This window comes from Misgurnus anguillicaudatus, chromosome 22 (genome assembly GCF_027580225.2).
Source record: "Misgurnus anguillicaudatus chromosome 22, ASM2758022v2, whole genome shotgun sequence".
Taxonomy (NCBI): domain Eukaryota; kingdom Metazoa; phylum Chordata; class Actinopteri; order Cypriniformes; family Cobitidae; genus Misgurnus; species Misgurnus anguillicaudatus.
In genome coordinates, this window is record NC_073358.2 from 39,087,559 (window position 1) to 39,103,249 (window position 15,691).

Below are 15,691 nucleotides of genomic sequence, written 5' to 3' on the forward strand. Positions count from 1 at the left end.
AAAAATACTGTAGTATACTTTAGAATTGACTATAAGTGTAGTAAAATCCTTGATAATGGGGTGGTTTCACGGAAGGGATTAGCTTAAGACAGGCCTAGGCCTTATTTTAATTAGGAAATATAAGTACTAGTTTTAACAAACTTGCCTTACTAAAAACATTACCTGTGTGCATTTCAAAGCAAAACATAGGGCACTGAGGTATTTTAAGATATGTTACTGCAAGTTGTTTTCAGTTTGGACAGCTCTTACGTCTAATCTCTGTCCGGGAAACCACCCCATAGTGTTTTTGAACCAGTAGGTCTAAATAATAAAGTATTGGAAAGTATTTAGTAGTTTGTTAAATCAATATAGTAATGACTACAAAATACTATAGTATACATTAAAATATGTAGTAATTTCTTAAGTAATATGTTGTACACTAAAAATTTAAATACAATTAAAATACAGCGCCATCTATTGGATGAATTAACCAATGCAGTATTCCAACAAAGTAGTAATGACTCAAAAGTTTTAAAGGTTTGTTCATTATAAATAAGCTCATTATTAGGTAAAATTAAGAATGAATAACATGCTTATTCAAATGGTGGAAAGAAGACAGCAAAAAATGACGCTGGGCGGATTCAAGGTAATATATGTATTTAAAGATGCAGTGTGTAATTTTTAAAAGGATCTCTTGACAGAAATGCAAAATAATATACAAAACTACATTGTCAGGGGTGTATAAAAACCTTTTTATAATGTACCGTTATGTTTTTATTAACTTAGAATGAGACGTTTTATCTACATATACAGAGGGTCCCCTTACGTGGAAGTCGCCATTTTGTGCCGCTGTTGTGTCGAAGTCTGTTCCCCCTATGTTCCCCCTATTTTTCCCTTCAGTGTAGTGTTTTTATGCCGTTTTTATCACGTTATAGGTTTTATTATTTATATTTTTAAAGTTTTAATGGCTACTGAGATGTATATGTGTGCATTTCTGTAACGTATCTGTATTGTTCTTAATGGTGAGTCAATTATTTTTACAGTATAAATCATATTATATGTATAATATTTATTTAATTATGTATGCAAACATTACATTTTTAAAACAACCAGTAAAGGGAAAAAAAAGAAAAAGACAGGCTATATTTTAAAAGAAATACCCTAATAGAAAACTGTCAAATGTATGAAATATTTAATAAATTGTATTATAAAATACATGATATTATGCCTTTTTAGTATAACCAATTCAAATCTTTAATCTTTCTAAATGTAACGTGATGAAAACGCTATAAAAGCACTACACTAAAGGGAAACATAGGGGGAACTGAGTTCGACACAACACCGCCATGTTTCTACAGAAGCAAGGGCAAGGGGTGAGCAGTGGACTAAGCCATTAGTTGCAATTCGCAACCTCACCACTAGATGCCGCTAAAATTTACACACTCCACCTTTAATACGAGAGAGAGAGAGAGAGAGAGAGAGAGAGAGAGAGAGAGAGAGAGAGAGAGAGAGAGAGAGAGAGAGAGAGAGAGAGAGAGAGAGAGAGAGAGAGAGCGAGCGCACGCACGCACGCACGCACGCACACACAGCATATGGTAGTCATAATACTACTATATAATAATAATATAATAATAAACTTTATTTTCTATAGCACCTTTAAAGTGCACATCTCAAAGCGCTGTACAAAAACAATTAAAACAACAAAGATACAACACATAATAAAGATTAAGATTAAAAAGACATTATTATACACTGTAAAACAAAGATAAAAAGCAATCAATCAATTAAAAGCTAACATAAAAAATTTGTTTTAAGCTGAGATTTAAAAATACCAAAAGAATTTGCTTGCCTAATCTCAATTGGCAGAGAATTCCAAAGTTTTGGAGCTAATGAGGAATTCCAAAGTTTTGGAGTTTATATATCTTTGTGTACTTTTCAAATGTTTGAACAAATAAATGTTACAAAACAACGTCAAAATGAAGAGACAGACAAACATATTTAAATTGATCGCTGTTAACTTTTAAGATTGCTTGATTAAATAGCAAATTAACTAAAGTTGATTAATAAAATACAGTAATACAATGAGTAGCCTACTAAACAAACTTTCCCACTGAAGACAGGGGGGTATCAAAATCGCGCTGGAATGTAATTAAACAGCTAAGTTACAAAAAAAGCACTAACTAAAACTAATTTACACTTTGATTGTTGTCTAGATTTGATTACTGGCTTATTTATGCCATGCAGTTCTTTGTCACCAACGGTGGCTCGGTCACAAAACAGTAGGCTACTCCGTACGCAGAGGGGTGTTCCTAAAACTAAAACTACGCATGCGCAGTGCGCACTACTCTCTGTTATGAAAACGCGGAATCGGCTGTAGTAGTGTCAAGAAGTAATATTACGTAGTTTATTACATCCTTGCGCATTTTCTAACCAGTTGTGCCTTACGCTGTTTAAAAATCATTCAAGCATGCAAGACAAGGAGAAGAGAAAGACCATGAAAAGAAAAAGTCCGGATTCGACAGCGCCTACCAGAAAGAGACAGAAAATAGAAGAAAAACACGACAATAAGAAAGGTGCCACCTATCTGTCTGCATGTCTGCCTGTCTGTCTTTCTATCCGTTTTTTATAATGTATTTCCCTCATATTGTTCAGTTCATGGTGGTGAAGTTGACACTACAAAAGCTAAAGAGAAGCACTCTGGCAAAGGCAAACATAAATCTGCCCACTCAACAGACTGGTCTGAGGATAAGACGACAAAACTATCAGATGGAGACAATAACACATCTGAAGTAGAGAGAAATGAGAAAGGACAACTTGTGTTTAAAGGCAATGCCAATACTTGTGTACTTTATTTCCTTATTGTTTTGTCATGTATTGGTTTACAAACTTACAGCTAAAACGGTATACCTTTTAATTTACTGTTTTTGCAGACCAACCTGCGTTCACACCTAACATGACTCCCAAAGAGGTTTTACAGGCAGGCAGTTTTGGGGGCACCTATTTCAGGCCAATCTACTCCAGTATCACAAGTATGTGTGTTTATGCTTAGAAGCTGTGAACTTATTCCTCATCAACAGGCACTTTAGTGCTTTGTGATAAATACTAACCTTACTTACTTAAGTTTGTTTGACTCAATCTTGAGGCGTGCAAGTTAAAGGGATAGTTCACCCAAAAATGTAATTATTGTTGTCATGATTTATTCACCCTCATGTCTTTCAAAACCTGTATGACTCTTTCTTCTGTAGGTCACAAAAATTGTCTTTACAAGTGAAAAAAAAGTTGCTTGTCAGATTTACCTGCCATACCAACCATATAAAAAAGCCCCATAACCAGCAATCCATGATTTTTTTTAAAGTTAAATGTTCAAAAAGCCCAAAGTTGCATATTTAAAGTGGACTTGGCATCTCTGATCTTCATGTACATCCTATTGAAATCCTCAAAATGCATGTTATTTGTTTTTTATTTACAAAACATTCACAATAAAGAAGCTTTTTTTAACAGAGCAACACTATAAAGATGTTTGGCAAGAGCTTCCCAAAGACTGGCTGGAAGGACTTAATATCTCTACACAGGTATTAGTCATTACCACTAATTGTAAAATCACACAGATAATCCTCAATTAACATCAATTTCTTATTTTCAAGATGTCTAGTAAATAATTGAAATTAATTTAGTCCTTTGTCCTACTCTTGTTGTTTGTGTTTTTTTTCAGAATTAAAGTAAGAGCATGTGATAAGTGACTCTCATGCATAAAATAGGAAAAAACATTAAATATGATTTAGCCGTAAGACCTTGCTTGCACTTTCAAGAAATGAATGAAAGAGTTGATAATATCTAAAATGCCAAAGTGTTGCAAATACACCATTCACAATTTCCAGACACAACACATTAAGCTTTAAAACAGACTGTTTTTTGTTTCTCTTATCTACTTTGGATTTTTTTCTTGAAATACTTTTAATTGTTTTGTACTTTTGGTCAAAATGTTTATACCCCCTGGCTGTCCTTTATGCTCTAAATGAAGACATGAATTAAGGACAAAAAATCATCTGTTTTATTATGGCTATTATGTATCATTTATACAATCATTCTGCCATAGATTGTTTTATACAGGTCCCCATTTCATTTTATACTGCCCCATTCTTAGAGCTTACTTTCTCTCATTTATCGCATAATATGGACAGGCCAAGGGCAGTCTGTGTAATGGTGCATTTCGTTGATGCGTTTTTTAACATTTCAGGTGGCGTCATCAACGTACAGGGAAAATGTAAACACCTATAAGGTTAAGTGTGGAGGCAGTCTAGAGATGTGGGAAAGCAGTGGGTGGATTGTGCCCCAGGACCCATACGGATGGTTTCAGTGGTACTGCAGGCAAGCCTTCTTCAAATTCTTTTACTTCAAACTCAACTTCAGTTATTCAAAATTAGGCTTTAACGCATAAAAATGTGACTAATTAAATAGTGCATGGTAATGTGCTCTCTCTTTCCAGCAGATTTTACCAAGGCCGGCGAACAGAGGATGATCAACGTCAGATCAGTCGGTGGGCCAAATGTGCAGGAGTCAAAGGTCGTTGGCGAAATAACCTCATCACAAAAGTGGTTCGTTCTGGTTGTGCATACGATAACTTCGGCGTTTCCCCAGTTGTCAGACAGACTTTGCAACATTGGGGCTACAGACTCACCCTGGAGGACTACAAAGAAGGAGCAAAGAAAGTGAAACTCAAATAGCATCAGCACTCTACAAACCAGAAAGGGTTAATTGAATGCAGTATATGGAAATGAACTGACGAATCTGTTCAAAGAATTTGAGAATAAGGGACTTATTATATTGCATAGCTAGGAGAATGACTGTTGTGTTTTTTATAAGCTCTTGAAGTAAGTGGAAAAACGATTAAAAAATGTGGATCCAAAGCAAAAAACAGATCTGGGAACACTTTTGTTGTTGCAACGGTGTTCACGGTTTTGAAAAAATGTGAAAGGGTGTGTGATTACTTGGGTGCATTTTTGTGACAATGTTACTGTGTAAATAAAATAAACATTTGGCTTAATGTGTTTCTGGGTTCATTTTAATATATTGTGTCAGTTATTTTCTTTCAATGCGTACAAAATATGATTTTATTGAGCAATGGTGAATTTGTAAACTGCGCTTTCTTGGTTCAACGCTGATCGGCGCCATCAACTTTCAATCCACGCTGCTCGTTCGTTCTTGCACGTCACTTCCTATTTCTAACGACCAATAGAATCTCAGCAAATGCTTCAAAAACGATTTCAACCAATCAAACGCTTGCAGTTTTGATGTGTCATTTAAGTGACGCAAAATAGACCAATTACAAACGGCAATGCTCACGCCGGAAAAGGGAACACTGACCAATGAGAGGTCAGCAGAGGCAGCAGGTTGCTGTGTACGGCGCTCCGCCTCTCTCCTCTTTGTGATCGACGCTGCGCGTGTTTTTGGATCGGAGTTAACGCTTTTTCTAAGGTAATTGGATGTCAGTATTTGTTCATATTTACTGCATACAATGTATGCTTTCAATTCTGATTAAAAATGATAGCGTATATCATTTAGAGATCAGCCTGTGTTGTTTGTTCTGTTGAGTGTGTTTGGCCGGCTAAGGCATCGCTATCGGTACCCATAAACACGAACCTCCGCGAATCCTCTTAAGATCAGAAAAAAATTATAAGGTTTATGGGTTTAACTTGGCAGGTTTTCTCGTTTTACACGCGTTTTTGATAACCTTATTCTTTATTAGATGCAGGAAAACAGAGGAGCTCGTTTAGATCAGAACCACGGTCCTCGACAGCAGCCCAACCCCCAGCAGGAACAACAGAGAAAGCCGTCAGGAACCGATAGCAATGGGCAGCATACTGATGCTGGAGATCAAAGCAGCTCAAGTAAGCAACATCAGCATTCAGATTAATAACAGTACGAACAAAACGAAAACGTTGGGTGTATTTGTGCTTCCAGATGTTTTTTTCTTTTCTTGTTAGTCTTTTAAATTACAGTTACTATGTGTCTGTGTGTGACGTGTTTCATCCAGACAGAGTTTTCCCAATGGCCAGAAATTAAATTTTGTATAAAAGCACAGTCTTTCTAACTTACAGATCACACATAATAACAGCAGCATTTTTCACTGCATGCAATGTGAAGTCAATCTGTAATTGTTTGAATTATACAGAATGAATGCAAAGGGATTGAAAGTTCATTCTGTTTGGCACACAACTATTATATGACTGTTGAAATTTAGCGCTTATGGAACTGCTTTTATGGTGGTTTTTACCTTTTCAAATCTTGACACTAAAAGCCATGAGAAATTCAAAGTGTCAAATTTGGTGTCGGATCCAGATATCAGATTGGTGCTGGTTTTGGTTAAAATCTCACAGTGATTTTACTGATGGTTGTTCACCTTATAAAGGTTATTAAAGTCTTAGGAGATTTTCAAATCCATCTAATACTTGGACATAACACTAGCAGCAGGCTGCATGTTAAGTATCTAATGTTGCAAGAATCAGCAGTAGTGTTGCTTAGTTGGACTCTCTTGTTTACATGTATTATTTATTAGGGATGTCCCGATCCGATATGCTGAATCGGTATCGGGGCCGATACGGGCTTTTTGGCTGGATCGGCATCAGAACGACAACCGACAAAAGGACCGATCCAATTCCGATATGTGCGTTAGCCGTGGCTGTTACTGACAAGCTATTAAAAAGACAACGGATTATAAAAACACCATAAACGTTTTATGCACTATATTCAAAGTCTTTTAATACACTCAATAGCTTCATGTGAAGGAACAAACGCGCATTTAAAGATATTTTAGTTCACAGAAACACTTGTAACTCGCAAACTGGGTTAATCCACTGGTGTAGGGGACAGATGAAACGTGTCATTCACACATGCACACACACAATAACTGTAGGCTATTTTAAAGATCTGATTTTATATAGTCTCAATAGAGGGTTTTCACCGACGTGACGTTCTGGGCGGTAACCCAGATGCGCGGCCATTGTGGACGGTGTAAAGAACTGAACGGAGTACAATGGATTATTGTGCGCTTTGGATACTTTAAGTGAATTTAGAGATGTCTAAACAACAGAAATGTGTCTAAGATGCAAAGGCATATAGGGAAGGACTTGTATTTCGAGAAATTACACTTTATAGGCGGTGCAGATCCCTACGAGTTAGCTCCCTCTTCTTGGATTCGTGACGACCCGGCGATTCTTCCTTCAGTTGCATCACGCTGAGCCCATTATGGCAGTGTCAGCTTTATTTATATAGCAAATTTAAAATAGCCAGTGTCCTACCTAAGTGCTTTACAATAAAAAAGACACACAATAAAAGCAATAATTTTTTTTACCGTTTACTATTAAAAATATTATTACGATAGAAACTTGTTATAAGCAATTAAACACACTAGTATTAAGGCATTGCAGCGCAAATTTTGGTTGTGTTTAAGTACATTTTGTGCATACACTAAAAGTATACTTTTAAAACGTACATATTAAATACTCTTTAAATAAAGCACAACAAGTAGAAGCATACTTGTTTTATACTTTATGTACTTCAATCATATTTCTAATACAATACTATTTTTTCTGAGCTTGCCAACCACAAGCGCCTCCTCTGATAATTTCTTGCATTCCTTTCCCTCGTGTTTAATAACTTTTGAAATATAATAATATTCCAAATGTTTTTCTCAATCTGTCCTGTTGGTACAACCTTTAACACGGCAATAATTAACCATTTTCCTTGACGACGTTCGGGATATACATCAATGCCTGTGCTCTGTTGTGATGCTGAGTGCCTCCAATATGGCGACCTCCGCTCTGATGACGCGTCGTGAAAACCCTCTATAAGCTGTGGGATGGATGCAATTCACTTTGTGCTGAGCACATGATGCATCTCTTCTCTTTGTGGTTTAACAGTTATAAACTTTCCATTGCGGTGCGAGGATTCACATAAGAAGATGCTTCAAGGGCATAAATTCTGCGCCCAGAAACGTAGCGTGTTATGACTTAGGCGCATCAATTCTGCACCCGGAATGTGCATAAATCTCCGGTGAAGCGCATAATTCACAAAATTACCATCTGCACACTAAAGCTTTTTTACTATGACAGTTTTACGCAATTAAGATTTTTTTTTAGCATACTTAATTGATCAAACGTACCCATTATATGTTCTCCTAAACACTGTCATGATCAATATTTACTAATGTTTCCTGTAACCTATAAATCATTTTAAATGATTGATTTTAACATTTAAAATGATACTAGATGTAGCAGAAAGCACTATACACGTTTTATTACAATAGTATCGGGCAGATATCGCTATCGTCCGATATACGTAATTCTGGTATCGGAATCGGATTGGAAATGAAAAAGTGGGATCGGGACATTCCTAATTATTATGATGGTTTACCTTTCAGTAAACTAAATTATAGAGTGAGGTGCATTAAATGATCCTACTGACTAATGCGGGTTGAATATTTTCAACTTGGGTGAAGATGCGTTTGAGGCGAATAGCGCGTTTTCGCTGCCCATATCGCGTCATTCGCATCGCCCCACGCAAGGACGCGTCTGATCGCGTCTTTGTATGTAATCTACTCGCGCAGAGGCCAATCACACCAAACACGTTTTAAGCACTTGTATCGCAAGGCACTCCCTTGTTTTTGGTCACTTAAAAAAAAGAGCAGTGCGGCATGGCTTTTTATATTGCTAGGAAACCACCGAGGCAGCTGTCAATCGAATATTAAAGGAACACGCCCAGATTTTGTGAATTTAGCTTATTCAGCGTATCCCCCAGAGTTAGATAAGTCCATACATACCTTTCTCATCTCCGTGCGTGCTGTAAGTCTGTCTGACACAGCCCCCGCTAGCTTAGCTTAGCACAAAGTCTGGAAGTGAATGGCTCCAGCTAGCAAACAGCACGCACGGAGATGAGAAAGGTATGTATGGACTTATCTAACGCTGGGGGATACGGTAAATAAGCTAAATTCCCAAAATCTGGGCGTGTTCCTTTAATGGGGGAGCGCTCTTTTGCTTTTAACTGTCATATTAGCAAAAACTTTAACAAGAGGATTTTTGTTCCTCTTGCCTTAGTTTACTCTGGCCTTAATCGAGTGTCGAGGTGCACAAACACTCAGGAGACAGTGAATGAGTGCAGTCCAGTTGTTCCAAACCACTGTAAACTTCCGTCACCACAACGGAAGGCCCTCCTCTTTCCTCATTCGAGTGGACAATGGAAAGACACGAATGACGTTGGGCACTTTTACACTCTCAGCCCTTCTTCAAAAACGCGTGCTGTGGCAGCCGGCAAAAAAAACGCAAGGCGTTCAGCGCACATAAGTCACTGCCCATAGAAAAATCACTCAAAAAAGCACCTGCAACTGCCATAAACGTGTTTGGTGTGATTGGCTCCTAAAGCTGTTTTCTTGCAGGTGCTGCTGTTACTATAAACCTGCAGAACTTTAAGAAGCCTGGAGAGAAGACCTACACTCAGAGGAGCAGGCTGTTTGTGGGAAACCTGCCTGCAGGAACCACAGAGGATGATGTGGAGAAGCTTTTCGCCAAATATGGCAAAGCTTCAGAGATCTTCATCAACAAGGAACGAGGCTTTGGCTTCATCAGACTGGTGAGTTTGACCAGAGATCCGACTTGATGTTGGTGTCCAGTTTGACTCTTTGATTTGAACTGGTTTGACTTTTATTTTTAATCCTAGACTCCTTTACATTTTACAACTGCATTTAAAGATCATACTGTTGCATTTTTCTTTTAAACTGGAAAAAGTTTTCCCAAAATAAAAGACTAATGCATCTTTGGAAAATATTAGCTCAAAGTTGACGTATTTGATTAACCCCTTTACTGGAAACAAAGACGCTCGCTGACATCGCAAAAGCAGAACTGGACGACACGGTTTTCCGCGGTCGACAGATCCGCGTGCGTTTCGCCACACATGGTGCTGCTCTTTCGGTCAAGAACCTGCCGCAGTTTGTGTCCAATGAGCTCCTGGAGGAGGCTTTCGCCATGTTCGGTCCCATCGAACGAGCAATCGTCATCGTTGATGACCGCGGCAGGCCATCTGGGAAAGGCATTGTGGAGTTTGCCAACAAACCGTCTGCGAGGAAAGCTCTGGATCGCTGCACAGATGGCGCTTTTCTCCTCACCACGTGAGTCTGCTTGTCTGATACACAGACTATGGACAATAGATGTTGAGTGTCTGACTTTGCTTTCTATGTTCAGATTCCCCCGTCCTATTATGGTTGAGCCGATGGATCAGGTGGATGAAGATGAGGGTCTTCCCGAAAGGCTTATTAGCAAAAATGCCCTGTACCACAAGTGAGTTATGTTCTCATTTATATGCAAGTGATGCTATGCTGTCAATAGAAAATCTTATTTTTAACTTGTATCTGTTTATCAGAGAACGCGAGCAGCCACCGCGGTTTGCCCAGCCTGGCTCGTTCGAATACGAGTATGCAATGCGCTGGAAGGCTCTTATGGAGATGGAGAAGCAACAGTATGAACAGGTGGAGCGAAACATCAAAGAGGCTCAAGAGAAACTCGAGACTGAAATGGAGGCAGCGCGACACGAGCACCAAGTCATGCTGATGAGACAAGGTGAGTTAGCTTTATAGCAAAGGTTGCCTATGGTCTATATCAAGAGAAACTTGCGCGTCTTGCTACATTGTCAAAACACATTATGGTTCAAATTGACATTAGTATTTTCCATATCATGTCAAACCTACTTTGCTACATGCAACATGGAGTATACTTTTTCAAACTTTGAGTTTTTGAGTTTTTTTTTTTTAAATACATCAGTTGTTTTCACCTTTAGTTCTTGGTCTCCACACAATACATCAGTCAACAACAGATGAGGGTTGACATACCAACTGTGCAACTAAAAAACTTAAAACCAAGTTTATCTCTTCCTGCTTCAGATCTCCTGCGCAGACAGGAGGAGTTGAGGAGGATGGAGGAAGCTCACAACCAGGAGGTGCAGAAAAGGAAGCAGATGGAGCTGCGTCAAGAGGAGGAGCGCCGGAGGAGAGAAGAGGACCTCCGTGCCCATGCCGAGGACCTGATGAGGAGGCAGCAGGGGCAGGGGGGCAACTTTCCAGAGAAAGTGAGTCTAAACCAGTGGTTCTCAAACTTTTTCGGCGTGTGGCCCCCCTTGGGTACGGTGCATCCCTTCGTGGCCTCCCAAAAGAAAATGTTTTATGTCATACATTCTAAAACTTAAACATTTAAATTAAACAAAACATATTCAATTATACAACATATTACTGTTGGTTAGTAGCCTTATTTTTCTGAGGTTTCATTACACAGAATTTGTGATAAATTAAGGTATTTTATAAAATGTCATAATAATGGGGCTCCCCTGGCACCATCTTGCGGCCCCCAGTTTGAGAACCACTGGTCTAAACATTCACAATCACAGCATTCACAATCAGCTACTCTGTTTAAACTGATGTTTATTGTATCACAGATGACTTGAAATAAATGACTGTTGTACATTTGCTGTTTCAGAGAGATCCAGATATGAGGATGCATATGGGAGGTGAGAATTAGATTTAGACAGCCTTCATATACACATCTGATTGATTAAACAATGCACAGACACACTGAACTTGATCGGTTTAAACTTAAAGACGGGGTGCACGATCACTGAAAGCCGTTGTTGACATTTGAAATCACCTAAACAAACACGCCCCTACCCCAATAGAATCTGGCCCAACAATGTTGGTTAGTAGACACGCCCCTTACTGCTGATTGGCTACAGGTGTGTTTTGGTACTTGGCCCGTCTCCCTTTTCCAAAGCGTTTCTCAAAAATCATGCACCCTGCCTTTAAGAGAGTTATTTAAAATCACTCCAAAGTGTCACAGCAAGGGCCTAAGGATTTACACTGCTTTTTTCTTGTGGGAAAGGTCAGGGAATGGGCATGAACAGGAACCAGATGAGTGGGAATCCCACAGCTACAGGATCTACCAGTATGACTTCCAATGAGGTACAGATCAATGCCACATACAAAATTCAGTACAGCATGCAGAAAATACACTGTGTATGCTTATTTTTCTTTTCTTTTAGCAGGGATCTGCCGGAAGTCCAGATTTGCCTCTCCCCTTCCCTCGTCCCGGAGCTCCTGTCGACTTTGGAGCCAACAAACGCCGCAGATTCTGAGACGATCACCCAAAAGTCTTTTTTGTTTTGTTTTGTTTTTTTACATACTGTAAACATTTTAGTGGTTTTTGTAGAGACTGTGTGTGCGTTTCACCAATTGGATTTGTGAAAGCAAACATTTTAAACGTATAATGAAATCGTTTTAAGTTACCTGCTAATTTTCTCTCACTCCTAAGAGCCTCATGGGCTTGGTCCAGATATTAACTGAGCCCAGTTTTGGTGTGAAAGACCCTTGCAGCGATTCCTTGTAGACCAATTATTACTCTAAAGCATTCAAGAAAATGATTATTTGTGCAGGGAAACGGGCCCAAGGTGAACCCTCAGCATTGTATAGCCCCAACTGTTTCGTTTTTATGTTCTTTCTTTTGTAATTTACCCAGCTGTATTATTTTCTATTGTAGACATTAGATTTTTGTCTTGTCCTTTAAAAAACGCCTTCCTTCTAGACGACAACAACTTGAAATAAATTCATTACTACATGTTACATACAGTCCAGTGTTGCTGACAGTATTCTTGGATACATTTCCAAACAGTTTAGGAATTTTGTTTATTTTGTGCATGAGAGCCATTACAAAGAACAGTTTATGGAAAATGCACCACAAATGGTAAAAAAGCAAAAATTATGCACAGGAGTCGCAAATACAGTCCGCAAAAAGATGTTAATGTAATGCAACATAAAATGCCGTTTAGAACAATAGGTGCATGTTGCAATACTACCAAGTCACAACTAATTCAACTGCTCAATTCATATGAAAAAAATGCATTGGGTCTTTAAAAAAATATTATTTTTGATAAGTTTGGGCATTTTTATCAGACGAGTTTTAGCAGATCCAAATTTAAACCTAGGAAGATTAAAAATGTGTGAGAATCAAACAATAAGCTACAAAATTGCAAGGATATCTCATAAGAGGTTATGATCTGTTTCTGTGTGTACTCTAAAGGCACATGAATAAATAATTGATAACCTCCATAGTTTCCATGTATGAACTTGCAATAAAAGTGCAAATATAAACGTCTTGGAAAGCTTTATTTAGTTTTAATGTGTATAACACTGCACATACATTTAATATTCATTTCACGTATACCTGTCAAACATATATAATCTATAAAAAGCAATGTCAGTTAATCATGAATGCACCGAAATATGTGGCCTCCTGAGGAAAGCGCACAGCGCTTATGTTCCGCACATACAGGGAAAGCCTGTCGCCTTTTTCTAAGCGGAACAGCGCTCCCTGGTGACTGGAATAAAGCTGTACACCGGAACTGCCGCTTGAGCACGGACTGACCACTGATTTGGCGAGCACTACTCGCCTTGGATATGACGTTGTCCTCTTGTACAAGTACTGCGTAAAGTACAGACCTTGTCCTGTCTGTATTTCGAAATGAACCTGATTGAAAACAAAATAAATTCCGTCTTGAGGCACCACAATATCTCCGTCAGGGCTGATGCCCATTAAGCCCTCCTGACTGATGTGACCGCTCATGTTATTATCCCACTGAATACGATGCAGTGCAGGAACTCCGTCTGCAGAATCATCTGATAAAGCGAAATTTTGTGATCACTAGCTTTCATATATATTAATAATAGAATTAATACAACCCACATTGTCTGAAGGTTTTACCATTTTGCAGCCCCTGGAACTGCTTTAGTTCTTGTTTTGCTCCCACGTGCACCGCTGGTTTGAAAACATCAGTGATGTTGTGTTCTAAAGAAAAAATACGATCACTTCGATTAACATCAATTTTTATAGCTGCCTTAAATTTTTATTTGAGTTTAGTTAAATTGGCCGTGCACGTCATTTAAATGATGAGTTGCTATAACTTTTAAAAACAAGGTAAAATTTCTTAATTTGATAAGTGAAAATGTAGTCAAAACCGCAAGTTGGAAATTTGATTCAATTTTAAAGCAGCTATTTTTTTCGCATAAATTCTAATTTATATGGTTGGAAACTGCATTTAGTTTTAATGAAAACTAAAATTAACCATGGTTTTACTATACAGTAAAAAGCTGGATCTACTTTTATTTCAACTTTAACATGTTTCAAAATTTTCAACTTTAAATTTCTCACTTTAAGTGAAAAATTTAAGGTGAATTAAAAAAATACCTAAATTGGCAACACCTAAAAATGTAAGCTTTTTCAACTTATTTTTTTATTTAAAGTTAATTTTTAATGTCAATTTAAGTGTTACCATTTTTTAAATCTATCGTTCACTTTCTACAGGGTACAGTTAAAAAAACATGGTTCCATAACATTACCACAAAATAATGTTTAAACCTATGTTTTTTTTTTACAGTTTTAAACCATCGGAACTGCAGTAAAACCATTGTTTTAACAATACACACATAAAAAAACATGGTTACTTAAACTTTTATATTTGGGTTAATTTTCGTAAGGGATCATTGTAAAATTGAATTGTAAATGGCTGATGGTTTATAGTTATATTTTTAATGGAAACCATTGAAAAAAGCATTGTTTTTTAGCATGGATTATAGTGTATTGAAGAAAAAACAGGCTGCAAAGTAGTATAGTTACCTCCTAAAGTCTCCAGCAGTGAATTCTGTATGTCCAACAAAAATCTCTGTACAAAACGGATTTTTACTGTCAAAATGCTGCACTTCTGATGTTTAAAAATGTTCTCAGATTATAAAGGCCATTTTTTAAAATACCTGCTGTGCACTTCGCTTCAGCTCTTCGTTAAACAAGTCACAACTTGCGATTCCCACTTGTTCTGTCTGTTGGGTAAGATCCGTGGAGAGACAGTGCAGTGGATATCCTCCATCTCTACCTGCTTGATCTGTCTTTAAAGAGAAAATAACAGAATGCGTATTATTTGTCATTTTTTCTTTGTTTGTTTGAAGACATGGTCATCAACATATTTCACTCACTCTCTGAATATCCTCCGAAAAGTTGTAAAGCAGAAAAGCCGTGATAATCGTCTCCGTGCCTAATAATAAAGTCAGAACCAAAAAGAATATAAACTGTCCTCGTGCATGGTTGTTTTCTGATGGGGTTTCGTCCAGCTGGCTATAATTGGGATTGATTTGAAGGTTTGATTGATTTGTCATATTTCGACCGTGTTTTGCAGAATATTCGCATGACAGAAAACGAAAGTAACCTCTCCCGTCTGGCTGGTATCCACAGAGTCAAAGGTCTGTGTACTGTACTGTTTTGCGCTCTTCCGCACATAAGTTTGTTTTCCTTGAAGGAAAGTCCCCCTGATAAGCACCGCCCCTCCTCTTTTAGTACAGTAAATGACATGTGTCAGATTTTGGAATTGGAAAACCTAGGCCACTGTCCACAATTAAAAATGAATGAATGATTAATTAATAAAAAAGAAAAAAGATTGAAAAACATAATTTTATATTTTTTCTGTTGAAATTATTTCCCCTTGTATGCCAAAGAAAAGAAAAAAACATAAATGGGCGGTCTTGTCACACGACCTGTGGCGTCTTTAAAACGAACCTTACAAATAGCCAATCATCGTTGGCTGAAGCGATCTATTGTAATAGGCAGATACACTAACCAATCAAAGAATAATCTGT

General features: G+C 37.8%; 3 protein-coding genes across 6 annotated transcripts; 2 read left to right on the forward strand and 1 right to left on the reverse strand.

Moving 5' to 3' along the window:
- The first annotated feature begins 2,289 nt into the window (after positions 1–2,289).
- LOC129439340 (uncharacterized) lies at positions 2,290–5,023 on the forward strand. 3 transcript variants are annotated; one of them, XM_073860763.1, is made up of 6 exons: positions 2,290–2,552; positions 2,632–2,805; positions 2,910–3,008; positions 3,481–3,551; positions 4,217–4,347; positions 4,466–5,023. In XM_073860763.1, exons 1-6 carry the CDS (start codon positions 2,447–2,449, stop codon positions 4,701–4,703), a joined length of 819 nt encoding a protein of 272 aa, XP_073716864.1. In that variant the 5' UTR covers positions 2,290–2,446; the 3' UTR covers positions 4,704–5,023. The 3 variants fall into 3 exon arrangements, with proteins under 3 accessions (XP_073716864.1, XP_073716866.1, XP_073716865.1); XM_073860765.1 differs by having other exon boundaries at positions 2,290–2,529; positions 2,630–2,805; XM_073860764.1 differs by having other exon boundaries at positions 2,297–2,552; positions 4,469–5,023.
- A 274-nt stretch (positions 5,024–5,297) lies between these two features.
- Positions 5,298–12,637, forward strand: nono (non-POU domain containing, octamer-binding). 2 transcript variants are annotated; one of them, XM_073860761.1, is made up of 10 exons: positions 5,298–5,454; positions 5,726–5,867; positions 9,410–9,599; positions 9,833–10,138; positions 10,212–10,307; positions 10,390–10,586; positions 10,907–11,091; positions 11,496–11,526; positions 11,895–11,974; positions 12,055–12,637. In XM_073860761.1, the coding sequence occupies exons 2-10, from the start codon at positions 5,726–5,728 to the stop codon at positions 12,145–12,147; spliced, it is 1,320 nt and encodes a 439-aa protein (XP_073716862.1). In that variant the 5' UTR covers positions 5,298–5,454; the 3' UTR covers positions 12,148–12,637. The 2 variants fall into 2 exon arrangements, with proteins under 2 accessions (XP_073716862.1, XP_073716863.1); XM_073860762.1 differs by having other exon boundaries at positions 12,058–12,637.
- Positions 12,638–13,157: 520 nt separating this feature from the next.
- Positions 13,158–15,419, reverse strand: tnfsf10l4 (tumor necrosis factor (ligand) superfamily, member 10 like 4). Its single transcript, XM_055198875.2, has 5 exons — positions 15,035–15,419; positions 14,816–14,947; positions 14,682–14,727; positions 13,770–13,853; positions 13,158–13,684 (listed from the first exon to the last, which is right to left on the reverse strand). Exons 1-5 carry the CDS (start codon positions 15,212–15,214, stop codon positions 13,266–13,268), a joined length of 861 nt encoding a protein of 286 aa, XP_055054850.2. The 5' UTR covers positions 15,215–15,419; the 3' UTR covers positions 13,158–13,265.
- Between the last annotated feature and the right edge of the window lie 272 nt (positions 15,420–15,691).

Excerpts from the sequence above, each read along its gene's own strand:
- nono (XM_073860761.1), top strand. The coding sequence starts at position 5,726 with ATGCAGGAAAACAGAGGAGCTCGTTTAGATCAGAACCACGGTCCTCGA. Across the intron at positions 10,587-10,906 it reads AGTCATGCTGATGAGACAAG|ATCTCCTGCGCAGACAGGAG; the intron begins GTGAGTTAGCTT and ends TTCCTGCTTCAG. Across the intron at positions 11,527-11,894 it reads TATGAGGATGCATATGGGAG|GTCAGGGAATGGGCATGAAC; the intron begins GTGAGAATTAGA and ends CTTGTGGGAAAG.
- LOC129439340 (XM_073860763.1), top strand. The coding sequence starts at position 2,447 with ATGCAAGACAAGGAGAAGAGAAAGACCATGAAAAGAAAAAGTCCGGAT. Across the intron at positions 3,009-3,480 it reads AATCTACTCCAGTATCACAA|AGCAACACTATAAAGATGTT; the intron begins GTATGTGTGTTT and ends TTTTTTTAACAG. Across the intron at positions 4,348-4,465 it reads TGGTTTCAGTGGTACTGCAG|CAGATTTTACCAAGGCCGGC; the intron begins GCAAGCCTTCTT and ends CTCTCTTTCCAG.
- tnfsf10l4 (XM_055198875.2), bottom strand. The coding sequence starts at position 15,214 with ATGACAAATCAATCAAACCTTCAAATCAATCCCAATTATAGCCAGCTG. Across the intron at positions 14,728-14,815 it reads TGAAGCGAAGTGCACAGCAG|AGATTTTTGTTGGACATACA; the intron begins GTATTTTAAAAA and ends CGTTTTGTACAG. Across the intron at positions 13,854-14,681 it reads ACTGCTGGAGACTTTAGGAG|AACACAACATCACTGATGTT; the intron begins GTAACTATACTA and ends TTTTTTCTTTAG.